Here is a 22964-nt window from a genome sequence, read left to right as displayed (position 1 = left end):
ACAGGAAAAACTGCCACTCCAAATTCGGACAGACAAGAGATTCCAGAAAGTTACACAAGATCTGGAGCAGAAGTCACTGGAGTATAAGCTGGTAGGAAACTTAAGTGGCAATTTTGATGAATTGAGGGATTTTGAGTGTGAATTAACACGCGAGTCAGGAAAACTCTGAGAGTTTCCTGGGTTTTATTTCCAGGAATCTTACTGGATTCTCATGGTAAAAATTTTGAAAAAAATTTCACATGGCTCTGGCAGGAGGAAGGAATGAGTAATTATTCTGAAATACGGCCGAGGCATTCTGCATTACCAATACCTACTTTCCCAGGGAAAAGACTACCTGAGCCTTATCACAGCTGGAAGGAAGGCCATTTCTCCCATTCCAGCCCTGCTAGCCTCGCTACTTTACCTAAGAGTAAAAATACTCTTGTAGAAAGTATTATAGAAATATAGTAGAAAGCTATACCTCATGATAAAAAGAAAACCCTTAGCAAACTAAGAACAGAGTGAGACTTCCCCATCTTGATAAAGAATATCTGGGAAAAGCCTGTAGCTAACATCATATCTAATGGTGAAAAACTAGATGTTTTCCCACTAAGGTCAGAAACAAAGCAAAGATGCTGCTGTCACCATTCCTATTCAATATCATACTCAAAGTCCTAGCTAATGTAATAAGACAAGAAAAGGAAATAAAAGGCATACAGATTGAGAAGGAAGAAATAAACCTGTCTTTGTTCACAGATGAAATTATTTTCTACGTAGAAAATTCCAAAAAATATCAACAGACTCTTGGAACTAATAAGTGATTATAGTAAGATTGCAGGATACAAGTTGAGTACACAAAAGTCAAAAGCTTTATTTTATGCCAGTAATAAACAATTGGAACATAAAATATAAAACACAATACCATTACATTTGCACTAAAAAAGAGAAATACTTAGGTATAAATCTAATAAAATATGTACAATATGTATATGAGGAAAATACAAAACACTGATAAAAGAAATTAAAGATCTAAATAAAGAGATAGTCTGTGTTCATGGATAGGAAGGCTTCATATTCTCAAGATGTCAATTTTTATTTCTTTCTAACTTTTGTTTTAGGTTCAGGGGGTATATATGCATGTTTGTTACATGAGTAAACTGCATGTTATGGAGGTTTGGTGTACAGATTATTTCATCAGTTAGATACTAAGTGTAGTATCCAATAGGTAGTTTTTTGATCCTCTCCCTCCTCCTTCCTTCTTCCCTCAAGTAGTCCCTGGTTTCTGTTGTTTTCTTCTTTGTGTCCATGTGTACTTGAAGTTTAGCTCCCATTTATAAGTGAGAACACGCATTATTTAGTTTTCTGTTCCTGCATTAATTTGCTAGGATAATGACCTCCAGCCCCATCCATGTTGCTGCAAAGGACATAATCTCATTCTTTTTTATGGCTGCATAGTATTTCATGGTGTATATGTACTACATTTTCTTTATCTAGTTCACCACTGATAGTCATATAGGTTGATTCTATGTCTTTGATACTGTGAATAGTGCTGCAATGAACATCCATGTGCATGTGTCTTTGTGGTAGAATAATTTATATTCCTCTGGGTATATACCCAGTAATGGTAGTTCTGTTTCAAGTCCCTTGAGAAATCTCTAACTGTTTTCCATACTCACTGAACTAATTTACATTCCCACCAGCAGTATGTAAATATTCCCTTTTCTCTGCAACTTTGCCAGCATCTATTAATTTTTGACTTTTTAATAATAGCCAAGATGTCAATTTTTTATAAGTTGGTCTATAAGCTCAACACAATTCAAATCAAAATACAAGCACGTTATTTTGTGAACATTGACAAATTGATTCTAAAGTTTATATGGAAAGGCAATAGATCTAGATTAGACAACGTAATACTGAAGAAGAACAAAGATAAAAGACTCACACACCTTATTTCAAGACTTACTAAGGCCACAATAACTAGGATACAGTGACATAGTTGAAAAAATAGACACAAACATTAAGAGAACAGAATAGAGAGTCCAGAAATAGATAAACACAAGTGTAGTCAACTGATATTTGACAAAGAAGCAAAGACAATTCTATGGAGAAAGGATAGTCTTTTCAACAAATGGTGCTGAAAAACAGATGTACATATGCAAAAATAAATAAATAAATAACCCTAGACACAAATCTTCCACCTAACACAAAAATGCATTTTAAAAAGATTTACACAGCTAAATTTTAAATGAAAATTATAAACTTCCAGAAGATAACATAGAAGAAAATCTATGTGATCATGGGTTTGGTAGTGAGTTTTTAGATATGACACCAAAAACACAGTTTATAAAAGAAAAATTGATAAATGTAGCTTTATTAAAATTAAATACTTGTGCTCTGCAAAAGACACTGTTAAGAAAATGAAAAGACAAGCAACAAACTAGGAGAGAATATTTTTGAAACATGTCGGATAAAGAACTTGTGTTCAAAATACGAATAATCTTTTAAAACTCAACAAAAATGAAACAACCCTATTTAAAAATGGTGAAAAGATCTGAATAGACACACATCTCACCACAGGAGATAAACAGATAATAAACAAACTTATGAAAATTTCTCACCATAATTTGTCATCAGAGAGAATTACAAATTAATATAATGAGATACCACTACACAGTTTTAGAATGCCTAAAATCCAAAAATCTGACAATATCAGTGGCTGATGAGGAGCCGCAAGACCTCTCATTCCCTGCTGGTAAGTATGCATAATGGTAAAGCCACTTTAGAAGGCAGTTTGGCAATTTCTTACAACGTTAAAAAGAGTCTTACCATACAATCTAGCAATTGAAATATTTACCCAAATAATTTGAAAATTTATGTCCACAAAAACCAGCACACAAACATATATAGCAACTCTATTCATAATTGCCAAAACCTGGAAGCAACTAATATGTCCTTCAATAGGCAAATGGATAAACAATGGTACATAAATAAAATAGAATATTAATCAGTAAAAAAAAAAATGAGCTTTTTTATTTTTAACTTTTATGTTCAGGGGTACATGTGCAGGCTGTGCAGGTTTGTTACACTGGCGAACATGTGTCATGGGGGTTGGTTATACTGATTATTTCATCACCCAGGTATCAAGCCTAGTACCTATTAGCTGCATTTCCTGTTTCTTTCCCTCCTTGTAGTGTCCACCCTCTCGTGGGCCCCAGTGTGCGTTTTTCCCCTCTATGTGTCCATGTGTTCTCACCATTTAGCTCCCACTTATAAGTGAGAACATGCAGTATTTGGTTTTCTGTTCCTGCATTAATTTGCTAAGGATAATGGCCTCCAGCTCCATCCACATTCCTGCAAAGGACATGATCCCATTCTTTTTTTCTGTGGCTGCATAGTATTCCATGGTGTATATGTACCACATTTTCTTTATACACTTTATCATTGATAGGCAACAAATCAGCTTTTAAGTCACTAAAAGATATAGATGAATCTGAAACACATATTACTAGTGAAAGAAAAAAGCCAAAAAAAAAAAACAGTCTGATATTACATGGCATTCAGAAATAGCAAGGCTATAAAGTCAGTAAAAAGATCAGTAATTTCCAAAGGTTTGAGGAGAGGGGGTTGAATAGGTGAAGCACAGGAGATATTTTAGGGCAGTAAAATTAATCTGTATGTCACCATAGGGGTGGATACATGACACTATCCACTTGTCCAAACCATAAAATGTATAATATATGGAGTTTTGAACCCTAACATATGAGTATTTTTAAAAAATGTTAAGAATTCAAGGGACCCAAGAATGGAATGCAGAATGTACAAACGGAATGCAGAATGTACTACAAATGTATGAAACTACCTCACTGAAGAATTTGGGGGAAAGGATCCTGATCTAAGTGACTTTGGAAATGATTGGTATCTATAAGACTAAAGATAAACAGAAATAATACATAAGCACCACAATATAGTTGGTAAGGTTTTTTCTAAGGGGATTCCTGTTTACAACTCAGATATCACAATACCTGTATAGTGGAAATCAATAATTAAGTAAATGAATGGCAGATGAGGGGATCCAGGCTTCTCATTGTAGTAGTGGGAGGTTTCAGAGAAGACAGGGCTAAAATGACCCAGATTGTAATGGATTAAAGTTACAGACATCAGTATGAACTCATGTTTAACTAAATACAGATACAGAGGGTTACACATAGAAATGTTCATAGATAGTGTATACATGATTAGTGTACACACATATATTTCCTTGCTTTGTCAAGAAAGAGGATCTGGAAGCAAGAACAGATCAGTAGCAATGAGCATACCTATTGCCAAGGTCTTAGTTTCTACTATCATCTTCCACTAAAAGGAACCAGGGCTCCTTGGAAACATAGCTGTTTCCATGACACACCAAGAAATAGATGATTGTGGAGCATCTTGTAGTACCAGAAAGTAAAAAAGTGTTCAAAAAGAAACTCCCACGATGATTCAGGTATCTCAAAGGGACACAAGAGCCAACTGAAAGAGCTTCCAAAGCCAAAGCTGGAGCAATTCAAGTACTATAATAAATAAAGTAGTACTGGATTATAACACAAAATGTAAAATAAATATACTGATATAAATGATTCAACAAATAAAGAGATTAAACAAATTTCCCATGCAGAATAATTCCAAATAACTCATGTAGATACTTTTATAAGGGTGAAGCATAACTCCCCATTGCTTTATATATATATATATATATATATATATACTTTAAGTTCTAGGGTACATGTGCACAACGTGCAGGTTACATACGTGTACATGTGCCGTGTTGGTTTGCTGCACCCATTAACTCGCCATTTACATTAGGTATTTCTCCTAATGCTATCCCTCCCCCAGCCCCTCATCCCACGACAGGCCCCAGTGTGTGATGTTCCCGCCCTGTGTCCAGGTGTTCTCATTGTTCAATTCCCACCTATAAGTGAGAACATGCGGTGTTTGGTTTTCTGTCCTTGCGATAGGTTGCTCAGAATGATGGTTTCCAGCTTCATCCATGTCCCTGCAAAGGACATGAACTCACCCTTTTTTATGGCTGCATAGTATTCCGTGGTGTATATGTGCCACATTTTCTTAATCCAGTCTATTATTGATGGACATTTGGGTTGGTGCAAGCCTTTGCTATTGTGAATAGTGCTGCAATAAACATACGTGTGCATGTGTCTTTATAGTAGCATGGTTTATAATCCTTTGGATATATGCTCAGTAATGGGATGGCTGGGTCAAAAGGTATTTCTAGTTCCAGATCCTTGAGGAATTGCCACACTGTCTTCCACAATGGTTGAACTAGTTTACACTCTCACCAACAGTGTAAAAGCGTTCTTATTTCTCCACATCCTCTCCAGCACCTGTTGTTTTCTGACTTTTTAATGATCGTTATTCTAACTGGTGTGAGATGGTATGTCATTGTAGTTTCGATTTGCATTTCTCTGATGACAAGTGATGATGAGCATTGTTTCATGTGTCTGTTGGCTGCATAAATGTCTTCTTTTGAAAAGTGTCTGTTCATATCCTTTGCCCACTTTTTGATGCTCCCCATTCCTTAAATGTGAGCTGTGCATAATAACTTTCTTCCAAAGGATGCAGTTAAAAAAAAAAAAAAAGCAAGTAGACAGTAGAGTAACTTTACAGTGAAGAAATAAGACAAACACCACCTCAACCAGGTGACTAAGGTGAACTTCAACAGTGATAACTCATATTGATAACATTAAAAGATAAACTCAGGCACATTAAAATGTCAATGAGTTTATTTGAACATTCAGTGATTCACGAATCAGGCAGCACCAGGCCATAGGCAGTTCTATGCTCCACTTGGAGGAGAGGGAAGCAAGAGACAGAAAAATTTTACAAGGTATAATCAAGACAAAGAAATTTGATTGGTTTGATTGGTTAAAGTGGGATGTCCCTAGTTAGAAGATAGTTGGTAGTTTCTGATTGGTAAAATTTAAGCTTGGTTTTACTGTTTACACTGGGCTTACATTTGCTTACCTAAGAATTCAAGGTGGTGGAGCTGGCCTCCCAATGAAAACTTTTTTTTAACAATTGTACATACTCTTTTGTGATATGATGTAATGAAACTGGGACTTTACCTTTGTGATCTGCCTCCCAAAAACATATATCATCAGCTTAATCATGAAAAAACATCAGAATTCTCAGGTGAGGGACGTGCTACAAAATACCTGACCAGTATTCCTCAAAACTGTTATGGACATCAAAAGCCAGAAAAGTCTGAGAGAGTGTCACAGCCATAAGGAGCCCAAGGAGACACGATGACTAAACATATTGTGACACCCTGAATTACAGCTGGAACAGAAAGAGGAAATTTGAATACAATATAGACTTTAGTTAATAACAGCATATAGATATTTGTTCATTAACTGTAACAAATGTACCATGCTAATGTAAGAATTTAATAATAAAGAAAACTGGGCACGGGATATATGGGAACTCTGTGCTATCTCCATAATTTTTCTGCAAATATGAAACTATTATAAAATTTTAAAATTGTTATTTTAAAAAAGGCACGCTTAGCAGTAGGTAAAACTATGCCCTACGTGTTATCAAACACATTCTTTTAAAAACACTCTGCTGAACAACGGGAGCAAGCCCAGCCCAGCAAAGATTAGGTGAGGGTCTTGCCACAACATCCTATTGTCCCAATTGGCTTCAAGGTTGTGGCTCCTAAAAAAAAGGGAGAAAAGAAGGTCAGAGCATAGAAGCCAACTCCCGAGAGCCAAATTTATCAGGTTTAAAACAACATCCAAACAAGATCTTTAGCTTTGTTTCCTAACAGGTAGAAACATACTGATTTCTTATTAAAGTTTGTAGGGAACTGAACTACTAAACAAACAAGATAGCAAGGAATTGCTTGCAACTGTGCACTCTGTAAAGAAATCCACAGGCCTCTAGATCTGCAGCAGCAGGAAGTGGGATGAAAGATGCACAACCACCCAGGGGACACACTCTCCAAAACTCAGATGTGGCCATCATAAGCAACAAGCTCCTCACACAAAGCAGGACCTACTAGAACAAGAAGCCTCCCTGCTCTTTTCCAAGCACTTTTAAAGGAATGTGCTTGACAATGCATAGGGCATAGTTTCATCTACTGCTAAGCCTTTTTTTTTTTAACAATTTTAAAACTTTACAATAGTTTTATATTTACAATCTCTTTTATATTTATCATCTTGATTTTTGTTATGAACCAGTGACTGCTGTGTGTTTCCCTTGTCTCCTTTTGAATTGGGACTTTTTTAATGTAGTAATTGTGCACTGACTTCAGCCAATGTGGTCATTCACAATTATTAGATTCTTTTTGTTAAGTTTCTTTGGCCTCCATTGGCTATAAGTACATAAGAACTAAATGTTCATCTCTCACAACTGTGCAAGACTGAGATCAAATTCTGCCAAACATGTATTTTAGTTTGTACTTTTTTTTTTTTTACAACCGTTTCTGTAAAGGCAATGAAGTTTCTGTTCTCATTCCTTTTAGATGTTCTGGCCAAACCATGCATGAAAGGATCAATGGAAATAAATAAATAAATATTCTAGCAGAAATAAATGAATAAATATTCTAGGATTCTGTATACTGCTAGTTGGATTAAGTCAATGAGCTCCACCATGTATGTCTAAACATAGGACTATACAGAATCCAGGGCTTACAATGCCATTCTGAAGGGAAGTGGAAACAAATTAAAAGGAATATACTACTGTGGCCACTAGATTCCTAGACCCTGTTCATGCAAGGCCAGAGGTGAGTGTGTAACATTTCTAGAAAGTGCACATATCTTAAACATCACTTATTTCACGAATGAATAATCATTTCTAAAGTCGATTATCTTAATTAATACATCCTTTGTTGGTGGTGAGATAAAGATAATTGAAGGGCTTATCATAGCTGCAGGAGTGGGAGTGAGTTCTAGCAGAGACAATCCAAATAGAGTGCTTCAAATGTTAACTGATTACCATAAAATATATATTAAAACTGACATACATATATATAGCACCATGCTTTAAATAAAGAATTTTCAATCAAATTGTATATCTGATTTCTCTTTACCACTGTGTATCGGGCATGTAGGGAACAGATCAGTTTTGGTTTTAGGTAGATCAGTCATGGGGAAAAAAATTTGAAGAAAAGTATTCATCACCTAGAAATCCTAGGCTTAAAATTTGATGCGATAAGAAGAGATTTAGGGACTGTCTCCTTTGGAGAAAAGAGGGGTTCTCTAGTATCCCAGCATTATTCATTTCTTTAATAGGAGAATAAACTTATAGATAGGGATTCTGTCTTATATCTCAATATTCTGTAGCCAATAAGTGGAATACTACTTTTAGCCAAGGATATTACTTTTCCTAAATGACTTGAGCAGCTGCTTCAGAAGTCTTCTGGCATTCATAAAGGAATAATAGAGCCTAAAGGACAATACACACGCAGTCTTGCTGAAACAATTATTAAAACTGGGCTACTAGAAAGACACTTTAACACTAATGTCAATATAATAGCTACATAATGCCAAATACATAACTGCATAAAGGATATTTTATATGTAATTAAAAAAAGTTGTGATTTGCTATCTCACTTCATCCAGGTCTCTACTCAAATGACATCATCTCATTAGGCCTTCCTTGGCCACCTTATCTAAAACATACTGTCCCCAATATTCTCTTTGCCCCTTTTCTACATTATTATTTTCTTAGCACTTGTTACTATGTATTACACCATATCACCATATTTTTTACTTATCAATCTTGTTTATTGTCATATAACTTCCTTGAGAGCAGGACTCTTTGTCTATTGGGTTCACTATTATATTCACAGGGCCATATCAGTGCCTGACACATAGTAGCTACTCAGATATTGAATGAATTAATTACTGTTTATTAAAATTTCACGATATTTTTCTCTTGTGGGTGAAATGATAGAACATCATTGTGACATTATTTATTTCAGTAGAATAAACAGAAAAAAATACAAGGATATTTTTAAATTAGAAAAGTCAATATCGTGAAAATTTGCCTAATGGACAATTGGTGATAGACAAGAAAATAAAGATCTGGAGAAAGTATGTTCAGGTATAAAAGTAATGGTGTTACTAACAGTAGATTTGTTATTTTTCTCATTTTTCTCTTAAAATAGATATCATTACTCAAATCAAATTAGCTCAATGGTGTACCTTTTATACTAAGAATTGATTTTTTTATTAAAGAAAATCAAAATAAATCTTAATATATATTAGCTTTATACAATAATTTTTCTTCAATTATATAGGAGTACATTATTAAAAAGGTGCTAATAATTATTCATTTAGCTACTCTCTGTAATAACAAGATACAGACTCAAAGCTCAGAATGCTACAGAAAGGACATTTTTAATAAAATAAGAAAAGAAGATGATATGGTTTGGCTGTGTCCCCACCCAAATCTCATCTCAAATTGTAGTTCCCATAATCCCCACATGTTGTGGGAGGAACCCAGTGGGAAGTAACTGAATCATGGGGGCGGTTTCCACCATGCTACTCTTGTAATAGTGAGTAAGTTCTCACATGATCTGATGGTTTTATAAGGGGCTTCCCCCTTCACTTGGCTCTCATTCTTCTCCTTCCTCCCACCATGTGAAGAAGGACATGTTTGCTTCCCCTTTTGCCATGATTATAAGTTTCCTGAGCCCTCTCCAGCGCTATGGAACTGGGAGTCACTTAAACCTCTTTTCTTTATAAATTACCTAGTCTCAGGTATGTCCTTATAGCAGCATGAGAACATACTAATACAGATGATAAACTATGATTTGACCAAAGGCCTAAGTAAACAACATGTTCCAACTCGAGAAATTAAAAAACATTTCTTCTCTCTGTTTCCCACTAATACTCTTATTACTATATGCAGAGTAAGAAAATGTCAACATAAAACATAATCATAGACTCTACTTATGAAACAAACATTTATATTGATGATAAAAACTGAGAGGGAGGCAATGTAATGTAACTAAGAGTGGAATTACTTTGAAATTATAATGTCAGTTTGTCACTCATTAGCTTCGTAATCTTGGGAATTTTACTTTACATCTTTGAACTAGAGTCTCAGTTTAGTCCTTTGCAAATGGAGAGAAGAGTTTGGATACCATATTTGGCTCTGCAGCTTATTATAAGGACTAATGACATAATGTCCAACAAGTGCTGGGCATGGTGTCTATATACATTATTTCATTAACAAACTGTATCTCTATTTAATCAGTCTGCATCTAAAACACAAATCCTCATACAAATGCATATCCTTTGCTGTACTGAAGGCATAGGTTAATGAGAAAGTGCTAGAGTTATAGTCAAAAGACTTTCATATTGGTAAATTTTATTACGTGAATAAGATACTTTATGAAAACTTTATTCAACCTATCCATAATAAATCAAGAATGTTCCCTTAATAGCAAGTGGCTTATCCCCAAGGAAAGAAAGAAGTTTATTTTAAACATAAGAAAATAGAAATGAAAAAATATTTAGAATGCAATAAATTATAGATTGCATAGAAAACAGAAAATAAAATGTGAGTATCTGTAAAACATGTAGGGACCCTTAAAATGAAACAAAACACAAATACTAGGATCGAGCATTAGTATGCATTCATTTTCTTGGAGGTAGACCTATATAGAGCTATCCTTGTAAAAGTTATCTGACCCCTTTTTATGCAACCTAGAGTCTATATCAAATTTCTCATTCATATTTATTCATTCTTCTTTTTGAAATGTGTCTGATGTGTCTGATATCATATATCATACTGGAAGATTTAATCCCTGATATGGTTTGGATTCGTGTCCTCACCCTCATCTGATGTCATCCCCAATGTTGGAGGAAAGGCCTGGTGGGCGGTGATTGGATCATGGAGGCAGACTTCCCCCTTGCTGCTCTCATGATAGGGAGTGAGTTCTCATGAGATCTGGTTCTTTAAAAGTGTGTGACGCTTCCCTCTTTGCTCTCTTCCTCCTGCTCCGGCCATATATGTGTTTGCTTCCCCTTCCATTATGATTGAAAGTTTCCTGAGGCCTCCCCAGCCATGTTTCCTGTACAGCCTGCAGAGGCATGAGCTAATTAAACCTATTTTCTTTACAAATTACCCGGTTTCATGTATTTCTTTATAGCAGTGCCAGAATGGACTAATACAATACCTAACTAAATAATCCATTTTTGTAGGTAGAATCCTAGGGGCAATTATAACAACATTTTGGTCGTGTAAGACTGAACTCATTAAAGGGACACTTTTGTTTTATGTTGTTTTGCTTCTGTTTTTAATGCTTTAACATACAGAGCCCTGTCTACACTACCCTGCAACTATTAAATCTTTATAATAGAGATGCTTCTGCTTTTTTAAAAAAATTCAGACTTTACCTATACAGCAACATTGACTGATGAGATATCTACTTTTTTCTTGTTCCAAGTTCTTTGTATTCTTTCTTGCAGATGGAAAGTGTTCCTTGTGCCAGTTGCCACTTGCAAAAAAGAAAAAGGATTCTTAGATCAAAAGCTATTGATCACAATTCCAAAGTCAATGTCACATTTCTCATCCCCTGCACCAAAGAACACTGGCTAATTTGCAAGCAAGCAAACTGGACTCCAAGGCCAAGCTATTATCACAATCAAAAACTGTGTTTAGCATCAACAATAATTCACAAAAGATTTCTTAGTACTGATGATCAATCAGCTCATTTTGGGCAAACATTGTTAATGCCTTAAGGAACACAACTTAACTGACAATTGTAGTTTATGATGATAAATTCCATTATAGCCAAGTACATTTTTAACTTGTGGTGTTTTTTCTTAGTACTAAGCTATTATTCCTTCAGTGAGTGTCTTTGAAAAAGGGATTTTAATATGGCTGAGACTCAAGGCTCAAGGACTCTATAAAAGTAGTTAAGAATCATGAGAGGTATTTTAGAAAGGAAAGAAAGTCTCAATCCTACCTCTGCACATTTAAAGCAGGTCTAAAGTTCAGCGCTCCCTTTTCCAAATTTGATTGAAGTTTCAGTGCCCCTTCAAAGATGCTGAGAGGTATATACAAGCATCCAATTTCTGAGAGTGAGATTAAAAGTAATGTCAGACTTACTTCTCTTTCCTTTCAACTTTTCTGCTTTCATTGAGTCACAGCCCAGTGGAAGACACAGAAAGCAGTTATAATAAAGTGCTATATGAGCTAAGATGTGGACTACATATCTGGTATAGGGCCCCCTTCAGTGGATAAATCTCAAAGGAGACGAGAATGCCATTTGAGGGTGAGGTTAAAATTTTCTTTCAACATATGGGCTTTCCAAACCCATCTCAAAGGCTGTCTCTCACATAAAATCCCAAGGCTTTTTTTTCTACCTAAAGTTCCTTATAGCATGTTGATAAGCATCAGATAGTTCTTTATTTTGAATATATTGTGGTAACTTCTTTGCCAGGAACCACTTCATTTCCCTTTTCTCTTATGCTCATAACAATAATATATCCCAGAAGTGAATCCTAGAATAGATACCATAAATTAGGAAGGACATTACCTCATATTAATTCTAAATAGATAACGTTATTGTCCAATTTAATAAAATTTGGTAACCTGATTTGAGAATCATGACCATTCTAAAAATCATAAAAGGAAACTTTTTACCAAACCAGAAAATAAGTGGAATCAAATGACATTAAATACGGTAGCTTGAACAGTGCGGGGATCTCAGTTCTTTGGTGTAATCAATCACCAGGTCATTTTTCCAGGGAAGACTTTAAGACGATACATTCTCAAGGCTCTTTATTTCACTCTTTTCTGGGTATCAGAAGTCAATCCTCGCATTATGAAATAAAACGTGTTTCCTTAGCTAGAGCCACAGTTGATTGTTGCATAACAGACTAATCTGCTGCTAAAAAATTCATTTGGGCTGATGTATTAGAGCCACTGTTTTGATTCCTGCATGATCTCTAACCTATTTATTGAACTCACCTAGGATAATAGCAAAGTGACTCATCTGCCTTTACTTACACACAACCAGACCATTTTTATAACCAACAGGCAGTATTTCTTTATATAACAACCTTTATAAACAAGGTTGAATGTAAGAAAGGAAGGATCTGGAGAAAAATGGGAAAGGAATCAAGATTTTTAAAATATTTATTTAACCACACTATTTTATTGTTACTAATTTTAGAATTAGAATAACATGTGAAAGGAAATCATTATGGTCAATGTTAATTCTTATCCACAGCTACCCTGTTGATTAAAGCTGCCATTATGTGTGTGTGTGTTTTCACATAAAAGATGTGTAACGTGAAAAATGGAAAATATTTCATAGTGTTGCTGGACAGATGGATGTGCTAATAATTCGGGTCAGCACACATGCCCTCGTTCAGCAGCTCTGGGTGCACTGTGATGTTTAGGAATGCTGTTTTGAAAGGTGGGGCAAGAGGTCTGCCCTTGCATACATAAAAGTACAGTACCAAGCAACTAAATGATAATTGCCCCTTTCCATTCCCATTCCTTATAAAAGAATAAGCTATTTGTTGTAGAAAAATTACCTACATGCATGGAATGTGCAGGGAGAAATGAGTGAGGACCATAAATATTACTAAGTACTTATACTACCCTCGTGTCATAAAATTATAGACATGTATAGTAAAGGCTTAGCATCTGAAACCAGTGCTGCCCACATAAAAGACACCTAACATGGTTTTTGTTTCTATGCATTTGTATAACTTGTTACCTGCATATTGTGTGTAAAGCTTAAATTTATATATATCTGCTCAACAGAGTCTAAGTGATTTGGGAGCACGATGAGATGGAAAGTAAGAGCTGGTAACACTCTATACTACATCTCATGCCCATATCTTGCTAGTATTCTTGCTGGTTTTTCTGACCAATTTTTAATGTCCTTATGGCCTCTTGTTTCCTATTCTTTTTATTTACCTATCCTAGTTCCATATCTCAGGCAGAAAGTGACATGTTTGTTTTCTAAAAAACAAAAATATTTAAGAGGCTCTCTATAAATACGTGTGTAGCATAGTTGAAAAATTGCATCAATAAATTAAAATGCACTCTTATGAAATTCTTATATTCAAAAAAAGAATAAATTTGGGAAAAATAAAAGAGAAAGTCATTTTCAAACTGTTGAGATGTTCTAAAAAAAATTTCTAAAGGTCAACATTGCCGACTCAGTGCATGCTGTCGTTATTTTCTTTTATCTTGCTCTGTGGTAGTTGAGGGTACAATTTTTCTTTCCTTCTTTTAAAGACATTTAAAAAGCAGTGTTCTAGTTTCACAGCCAGCATCTTCACACCATTCAAAAGACATACAGTCAATCATAACTCCAAACAGGAAGGAGAGGGTTAGTTTTCACTTAAGTAAAGTTTAGTGAAAAGCCAACAGATCAGTGTGATTATGGCTAGATCAATGATGCATAGTTCTGAAAGGTTTTACACAAGCAGCAGTCTTAGGATGTAGCTCTAAGGAGCAGGTAGGTCAGGAAAAACATAAACGCAATGCCCCGAGTATGTACCTCCCATTGGGTCCATAAAGAATCTGACCAGATTGTCTGAAGGGAAGCCATTCTTGCCACAGGGGCAGAGTTGAAGTGTTTCCATTTCCGCTGACTGCATTTCAGCCTTGAGTATGTCAGCCAAGGTTTTCTGCTGGTCAAAGTCACAAAAAGTCTGGTCGATATCTTTTATGAGGAATGACAAATGTGAAAAGATAAACTCTACTGTGTCAGATAAACTATATACGTTTTTACTAGATCCCAAGCAAAGATTTAACAATGTGTAGTCAATTTCAAAGTCTTCTGCTAATTCAAGGAAACAAAAGTCTCTCCCCAAAAAGGTTCCTTCCAGGCTGGAGTCTGTTATGTTCAGGCTATGGAAACCTTGAAAGCTGTCCTTTTTAGATATAAACTGTTTAAAAAGAAGTTTCTGGTGACTTGTCAGATAAATGGGAACCATGTCAAAGCATTGCTCAGAAAAGTTCAATTTTAAATAATCTACTTATGGCAGAATAATTGTGGAGTTTTCTTATTGACTTTCCAAAAACCCACCACTTTTTGGAAAGGGAGCTTTGTTTTTAATACAGCAACAATACCAGTTTCAAGAGTAAACTCTAGTGGATCTCGTCTGTAATTAGTAGAAAAATTCACTGTTCACTTTACCTTGGTGTGTTCCAAACTATCTCTGGATGGGGGTATTTATTCTAGCAGAAATTTGAGTGAGAATCTACTTACTTTGTTTGAACATTCAAAAAATTACAAATTCCCCACCCATGTTAGCAATAAACAACTATTTTTGCATATGTCTTAATTGAGGTTCTTATTTGGTCTTTTTCTTAAAGAGCTATAGTACTGAGCCAAGTGTTTTGTTTTGTTTTTTTTTCTCTCTTTTTCTTCTTTCTTTTCCTCTTCTTCTTCCTCTCCTTCCCTTCCTTCTTTCAATACTGAATTTGGAGTTTCAATATTTCTATTTTCAATAAATTATTTATAATTTCATTTTATTTTGATCACCAACCTCATTTTAAAATAATTTCCATTTGGAATCTACATAAAGACATCAAAAAGATTATGAAAGGGTCTCCAGTACATGCTGCATGAATTCAAATCACAGCTATGTCACTAACTTACTACGTGACCTTACACAGTCACTTCTCTACCGAGTTTTGTTACATCTAAAATACCACAAAAATAACTTGTTTGCTAGTATGAACTGCAGAATAAGTAATAGTTACATTTAGTCGGTACTCAAAGAAACAAATTCTCGTTAAATTTTTTTATTAAGCATAACCTTAGAATATCAGTATTTGTAAGCTGATTATCTTTCTTTTGTTTGGCCTGCACAAAACTAGCTGGTACTGTATTATGTGAGTTAAATAAATTGTACATTGGTACCCCCAAGTGCCAAAGTAAACTTCAAGGTTCTTGTGCATATATAGCCTGCCTGTGCTCAAGATAACAGTAAAACAAAAAATGGCTGCTATACAGGTGTCCTTAGTAATAAAGAAAAAGAAATACATGATACAAAACCAAAGTAGTCTTTTAAAAGAATGTTTTCCATATTTTCCAAGCTTCAGCAGCTTTCACAGAAAGATTTCAGGGGCTACACACCCTGTAGAATGCATCAAATCAAAAGGATTGACCATTAAGTTTAGCAGCATGATTCATTTTATCAACTTCCCTCAGCCTTCTAATATTCCTTTTCAAAAATTGTGCAAACTGTGTGAGACTGTGTGGATGTTACTGTATTAAATTACACCATTATACCTTAGAAGGAAGGTTTTCTGTTATTCAAGCAAGGAATCATCTTTGCTCAACCGTGATGGATTCACAACTAGCTGATCTAGAATTCTAAGATTAAACATAAGTCAGTCAAAACCTTTAGTGATGAAAAAAATTACGAAGAGTTTTACTGATGTAATATCCTGAGCCCAGAATAATATGAAATTTTGGAAAGAAAAGAAAGACCTTGTAGCTATTTATGTAGTTTCTTGCAATAAAATAATTGCAGTAATATAAAGTTAAGCACATAGAAGCCACTGAAATTTAAAACAAAGATGATTTTCTAATTTGTGGCTAAAATTTTAAAATTTAGCTCTTGTTCCATGAATTAAATTAATTTTAATTATCCTCCTGGATAAAGTAGGTCTATAAAGAAGCTGTCAAACTATTGTCAATAGTTTAGGCACATGCAGTAGATCAGAAGATAATCAGCTTAGGACTTCTTATAAAATATTTTAATTTTTATTGTCTTTATGCTCACATGTACTGCTACACTCTCTTCCAAAGCTTTTCCCTTGTATAAAATTGAGAAATTTATTTAGCTGTAATGTTTTTCTTTCCAAAGTAACATAACTCATATATCCAAAGATTGTCTTTTACTGTGATTTCTTCCAATAATGTCGAGTAAAAATTCAACATCGACAAAAAGAATGGTTAAGTCAAAGAATCCTAGAAAAATCAGATATTTTACTACTGCAGACAAAACAATTGCCAAAATAATGATTCATAAACAAGAAATAATATAAAACAAATTGCTTTTTCAAATAGATATTGAAGTCAGGAAACAATTCATGCTTAGAACTGAAATATTAGTAACAACACTGTGACCTCTCACCTTAAGTGATAAAATATACAGGTCAGAATTGACAATATATACTCATGGCTGATCATGGGTGCTAGTTATTGATCAAAGGAGGAAAAAAAAGTACTTTCTAGGAAAAACATTGCTCTGAATTACAAACATCCATTCTCTTGAGACTCAGCAACTCTCTGGGTTTCTCCCTCTGGAACTAGAAGCAAGAAGTGAGTTCAGCCAGTATTTAATATCAAGTGAATGTGTTTAATCAATAGTCTTCTGCTTTGTTCCTCAATGTGGAAAGCAGTGTCTATTCATTCAGCAAAGGTTAATGCCAAGGGTCAAGTGATTTCACACTCTCAGTAGGATCCACAACATTTCAGTAGTTCAGATGCCTTAGACAATGATGACTCAGTTGGACTGATTTATTGCCACTCTAAGGCCCTGCTTAATACTAAAGTGCTCTCTTATGATAATACCTCAGAAAATAGCACTGATAAAAGAGGAGGCAATAATTACCTACATTTTGAGGTAATGTCTTCATTTCTAACATCCTATAAAGATGTAAGGTCCATTTAAAATGATCTGCTTCTTGTATTAGCAAGCCATTTAAACGAGATCTTATCAGCATCTTCTCCTTTATGAAATACACTATGGAAGAAATTTAGTAGCCCTATGAAACAGATGTAAATTATAAGTAATACATAATTTAACATATGTTTTAGATAATACTTTTTAAATATTTCCTTATTGCAGTATTTTTAATATCAGACAAGAAAAAGAAAATAATATTTGAAGATGGGAGGGAAAATATGACTTACTATCGTCATCTCAAACAAGGAAGACACAGTTTACAATTTCATTTCTCCCTCTTTGACCAATTCTAGCACAAGACAGGCAGGCTAAAAAGACATGCCTATATATTCTTTCTAAATGTGGTTCACTTAAAGCAGCATTAGTTGAGGTCATTGTTTTAAACCAGAACATATTTGACTATGTCAGGGGTCCAATCTTTAACATGTTCGCATCCATGATTATTATTCAGCAATGTATCATTCCAGATGTGTTTTATATAATGAAAGAAGTTCAAATGTCACCAGGAAAACAGTGTGAGAAGAATTAATTGGAAAGCTTATCATAGGAAAGTCATTTAGAATCCAGCTTTCACTAATATATCTGTGGATGATGAATATACCAATCAATTAGTCAAATAAAATAAATTCTGTACATTTATCTAAAGACATCCTATCATTACAACTAGAAGGATATTTAAAACAGTTTATTACATTCCATTTTAGATAATATGTAAAACACTCTAATATGAATTTTCTGCCTTTCACTCCCTTTTTTCACAGTAGGTACAGTATTCAGGAATCTTAATTCAAAGTATTTAAAACTGACTAGAATTTTTACTTCACACTATTTTAAACAAACTATTTTAAGCGATCATCAAGGTATATGTAAAATGTTATAGGGGAGTTAACAAGAAACTTTTTTATGTTTATAAAACTTAAAAACTTATTTTTAATTTTCAATGATGAGTTTGCCTTAATAAATAGAATGGGTAACAATCAGTAATTTTGATGTGAACATCAATTTCATTGCTCAGTGATCACCTATATGATGTCCAAAGGCTTACATTTACCTTTTAACTATACTTATCTTCAAAAGATAATGACTTTTCTGCAACTCTTTCCCAATGAGAATGATTTTATAGGCTACATATTTTATGACCTATAATTTAAAAGAAGGAAAAATAATAACGAAGCTTTTGAAAAAAGGAGCAATTAAACAAACCAAATACATTGGCTTATTCTTAACAAAAATGGTATTCGTGACCTAACTAAAGACAAAATTCTATGAGTTTAGAAGACTGAAAGTTTCAAGAATCTTCCGAAAGTGTTTTTCACAATAACTTTCTCATACAGTCTTTGTCAGTCTACAGATATTTACTGGGAAGTGCAGTTTAATTAATTCATATGTGGATAAAACAAGTAGCCTAAAATGAAAGTATGTGCATGTCTAATTTTGCACTTCAAAAACTATTAAATAAATTACAACTAATGTGATTTTGAATAACCCATAAAATATTTGCATACCTTGAGTTTTGCAACTGCGTTTAACATGCATATAATGGCCAGAACAAATGTGTTACATTGTTATTTTGTCTGTAATTATAAGGCATAAAATACAGGCAAATATTCAAACATCACTATGACTGAGAAATAATATATTTGAGTTTATTTCTTCCTTCAACAGTAATTATGTCTGCAAATCATGCCAAAGTATAAATAGACAATGTGCGTGGTCATTTTTTCGACTCTTCTCCTATGTGTTCATATGTATAGAGAAATAAAAAGAAGATATATATAAATTTCTGTTAATGTAGCTCTTATCTTAGAAATTTAAACACTATTCAGAACTTAAAAAAAAATTAATGTCTTCTTTCAGCCTTGCATGCTCATCAGCTGTAATTCAAAATCCTTTAATGCTGATTTCAGTGCCTTATATGGGAATTATCTTGAGTACTGTACTTCTTTCAATAGAAATATCATGTAGGTCAGGATGGCAAGCTTAATGGACTGATTTTTTTTTTATAATTGTTGTGGAACATGTCTAACTCCCTTCAGTATATCTATTTCAAAATATCTAAATAGAAAAAAGGGAAAAGAACCATCTTTTTCTTCATATTTTTCATGAAATCTTTATTCGAGGACCCAAACCATCATTGTAATGACATTGCCACATATTCTGATGAAATGAATTTTCTGTGACAAGGGTGACTAAAGAGTCACAAGATGATAAAAAAAGTTTAAGACTTTTTATTCAATACAAAGACAACACAGGTTCACTTAAAATTTTTTTTTTAATCAGATAAGCAAAAAAGAAAACTAAAAGACATTTCATCTTACTATTTATCCATGCATCCAGTCTTTTATACATGTGTGTAGTCAGCGACAGACATATACATCCTACATATATGTATATGTAGATATATACTAGTATCTAATGTGTTCATAGTGAGGTAAGAGTGGTACATATTATTTTATAACTTAGTTTTTACATAACAATATGCTAGGAATATCTTTACATATTCTTATTTATTATTCTGTATTACATTAATGATTATATCAAATTTCATTTTATTTATCCACCATGGTAATTTAGCCATTTTTCCTCCTAAACACCATTTTTTCTTTTATTACTTTTATAAATTAGCCTTTGGTAAACATGTTTCAACACAATTTATATAGTATATCAAAGAACTCAAAAGTGAAATTTGACAGAATTCACTGTGAAGTAAATTTTATTTATATCCCAACATAATGTTGGTTCATGACTTTTATTTGCTTTGTTTTAAATCAATAATTATCCAAATTATCTAGATATAGCTTAAAAGACTACTGAATTGACCTAACTAAAAGAAAAATAAGATTTATTATGTTTATCTTTAACCTGGTATTACAAATTAGATATTCCATTTACATAGTTGAGTAAATAAAAATGTTTGGGGGGTTTAGGAAGAAGCCTAGGCTTTTTAAAAAATAATTTCAACTTTTATTTTAGATTCAGGGGGTACATGTACAGCTTTCTTACACAGGTCAAATTAATGCAGGAACAGAAAACCAAATACCGTATGTCCTCACGTACAAGCAGGAGCTAACCATTGGGTACACATGGATAAAGATGGCATAGGATTTTTACAGGTAGGATTTTTTTTGGTTCATTAAAAATAAAATGTTGTCACAGCATAGTTTGTCAGGGGCTCTCAGGCCTTTATCTCATAGGCTACGTTTTTTATATATAATCTAAGAATCACAACACAGTGGAATATCCCACCAAAACTGCTTTTAATGCAGCTAAAATGTTTTGACATATACATTTTAAATGATCTTCTTTATCTTATTTTACAGGTATTGCATTCAAAGTAAAACATACCTCATTTTGATGACTATATATTAGCGTGGAAAGAAACCCCAAGACACTAAAGAAAAAATACTAAAACTAATCAGAAAACTTGGAGGAAATATAGACACCAGAAAATATATGTTTAAAAAGATTTTCTGCTTTACTTAAATTTGGGAATGTGGAAAATGATTTATATAATGCAATATAACTATAAAATTGTCAGAAAAAAATTCACGAGAAAGATGCAAAGACCTATTTGAAGAACACTATGATAGTATATATTATATATTTATGTATTTATTTACTGTTAATTGACAAGTAATTGTATATATAAATGGGGTATAAGTTTTAATACATGCATGCATGTGAAATAATTAAATCATGCTGATTAATATATCTATCACCTCACCTATACTTTAGGTTTTTGTGGTAAAAACATTTAAAATCTATTCGCCATTTTGAAATATGCAACACAGTATTATCGGATATGATCACCACTGTGATCACTAAACTTACTCTTCCTAACTAAAATCTTGTGCCCTTGACCAACATCTCCCATTTCCCCATTGAAAACATAAAATTGATAATGATTGTATAAATTAGGATAAGCAAGTGTGATGGTTAATATTGAGTGTCAACTTGATTGGATTGAAGGATGCAAAGTATTGTTCCTGAGTGTGTCTGTAAGAATGTTGCCAAAGGAGATTAACATTTGAGTCAGTGGACTGGGAGAGGCTGACCCACCCTCAGTCTGTGGGGGTACCATCTAATCAGCTGCCAGTGCAGCCTAGAATAAAGCAGGCAGGAGAAGACTGAAAAGCAGACTGGCTGAATCTTCCAGCTTTCATCTTTCTCCCATGCTGATGCTTCCTTGGACTCCAAGTTCTTCAGCTTTTGTACTCTTGGACTTACACCAGTGGTTTGCCAGGGGATCTCAGACCTTCAGCCACAGACTGAAGGCTGCACTGTCGGCTTCCCTACTTTTGAGGTATTGGAACTCGGACTAGATTCCTTGCTCATCAGCTTGCAGACAGCCTATTGTGGGACTTCATCTTGTGATTGTGTGAGTTGATACTCCTTAATAAACTCCCCTTTATATATACATCTATCCTAGAAATTTCATCTCTCTAGAGAAAGTTGACTAATAAAGCAAGATTTTATGTGGGTATATAGAAATAAACAATACCCACATATTAGTGGCTTAATAGAACAAAAATTTATTTCTAGCTTACATTACCTGGTCAACAGTGGATAAGATAAGAATTTCTATCATTGTAGAGACCCAAGAATCAGGCTGATGAAAATGATCTGAACACAGGTTTCCAGGATCAGCAGGGCAGAGAGAACAGAATGACAAATCACACAGTTCTTTTTACAACGCCCTTGCCAAAGCTGTACTCTACATGCCTAATTTTAAGGGGGCATGAAATAACTGGAAATATTGAGTGACTTGCACTAATTCTACTACAAAAAAAAAGCAAGCTTAATAGATGACAAAATACATTTTATCATAATTATCATATCATTATTGGATAAACAATGCCAATAAAAAAGCAATGCATAACAAAAATAGGAAAATCATAAAAATCTCTCAGTATATTTGTATTATTGAGTTATTGGCATATAATAGGCCCTTCTTAAATGGTGAAAAATTAATGAATGAGTGAAAGAATGAGTTTGTTAGCAGGTAAATAATTACAAATCTTTCTCACTGAGAAAAAGACAACGGCATCATGAAAGTAATTCTACTATTGTATGAAAAATTGGCAGGGCAGGAAAATTAATGGAAGATACAAAATTATATATTTACTCACAACAAATTACTTGTTGGCATTATGCGGATTAAGCTTGGGGGAAAAAGTACTTGCCTAACTCTGTCCTTTTAAGATTATCATGCATTCAATTAAACAAGTTTTCCCTTAGTGCCACTAAACGTGTTATACCATTCTTGATTCTGCAGGGAATTTTTTTTTAAGTATAATGCATATT

At 33.9% G+C, this 22964-nt stretch overlaps 1 protein-coding gene across 3 annotated transcripts in view; it reads right to left on the bottom strand.

The window, feature by feature from the left end:
• Nucleotides 1-17739, bottom strand: part of LOC129533923 (uncharacterized) — a 118614-nt gene extending 100875 nt beyond the window's left edge. Inside the window, exons 1-4 of one of the 3 annotated variants that reach the window (XM_063706665.1) lie at nt 17590-17739; nt 14513-14642; nt 11957-12065; nt 11385-11485 (exon numbers count right to left, since the gene is read on the bottom strand). In XM_063706665.1, coding sequence (XP_063562735.1) covers nt 11385-11485; nt 11957-12065; nt 14513-14642; nt 17590-17697 — 448 coding nt within the window. In that variant the 5' untranslated portion in view covers nt 17698-17739. Of the gene's footprint in view, nt 1-9977; nt 11069-11384; nt 11486-11956; nt 12066-14512; nt 15001-17589 lie in introns of those variants that run through there. The other 2 variants (XM_055389290.2, XM_063706664.1) reach the window with 2 other exon arrangements.
• Between the last annotated feature and the right edge of the window lie 5225 nt (nt 17740-22964).

Source organism: Gorilla gorilla, chromosome 4 (genome assembly GCF_029281585.2).
Source record: "Gorilla gorilla gorilla isolate KB3781 chromosome 4, NHGRI_mGorGor1-v2.1_pri, whole genome shotgun sequence".
NCBI lineage: Eukaryota > Metazoa > Chordata > Mammalia > Primates > Hominidae > Gorilla > Gorilla gorilla.
This window is presented reverse-complemented; position numbering and strand designations above follow the sequence as displayed.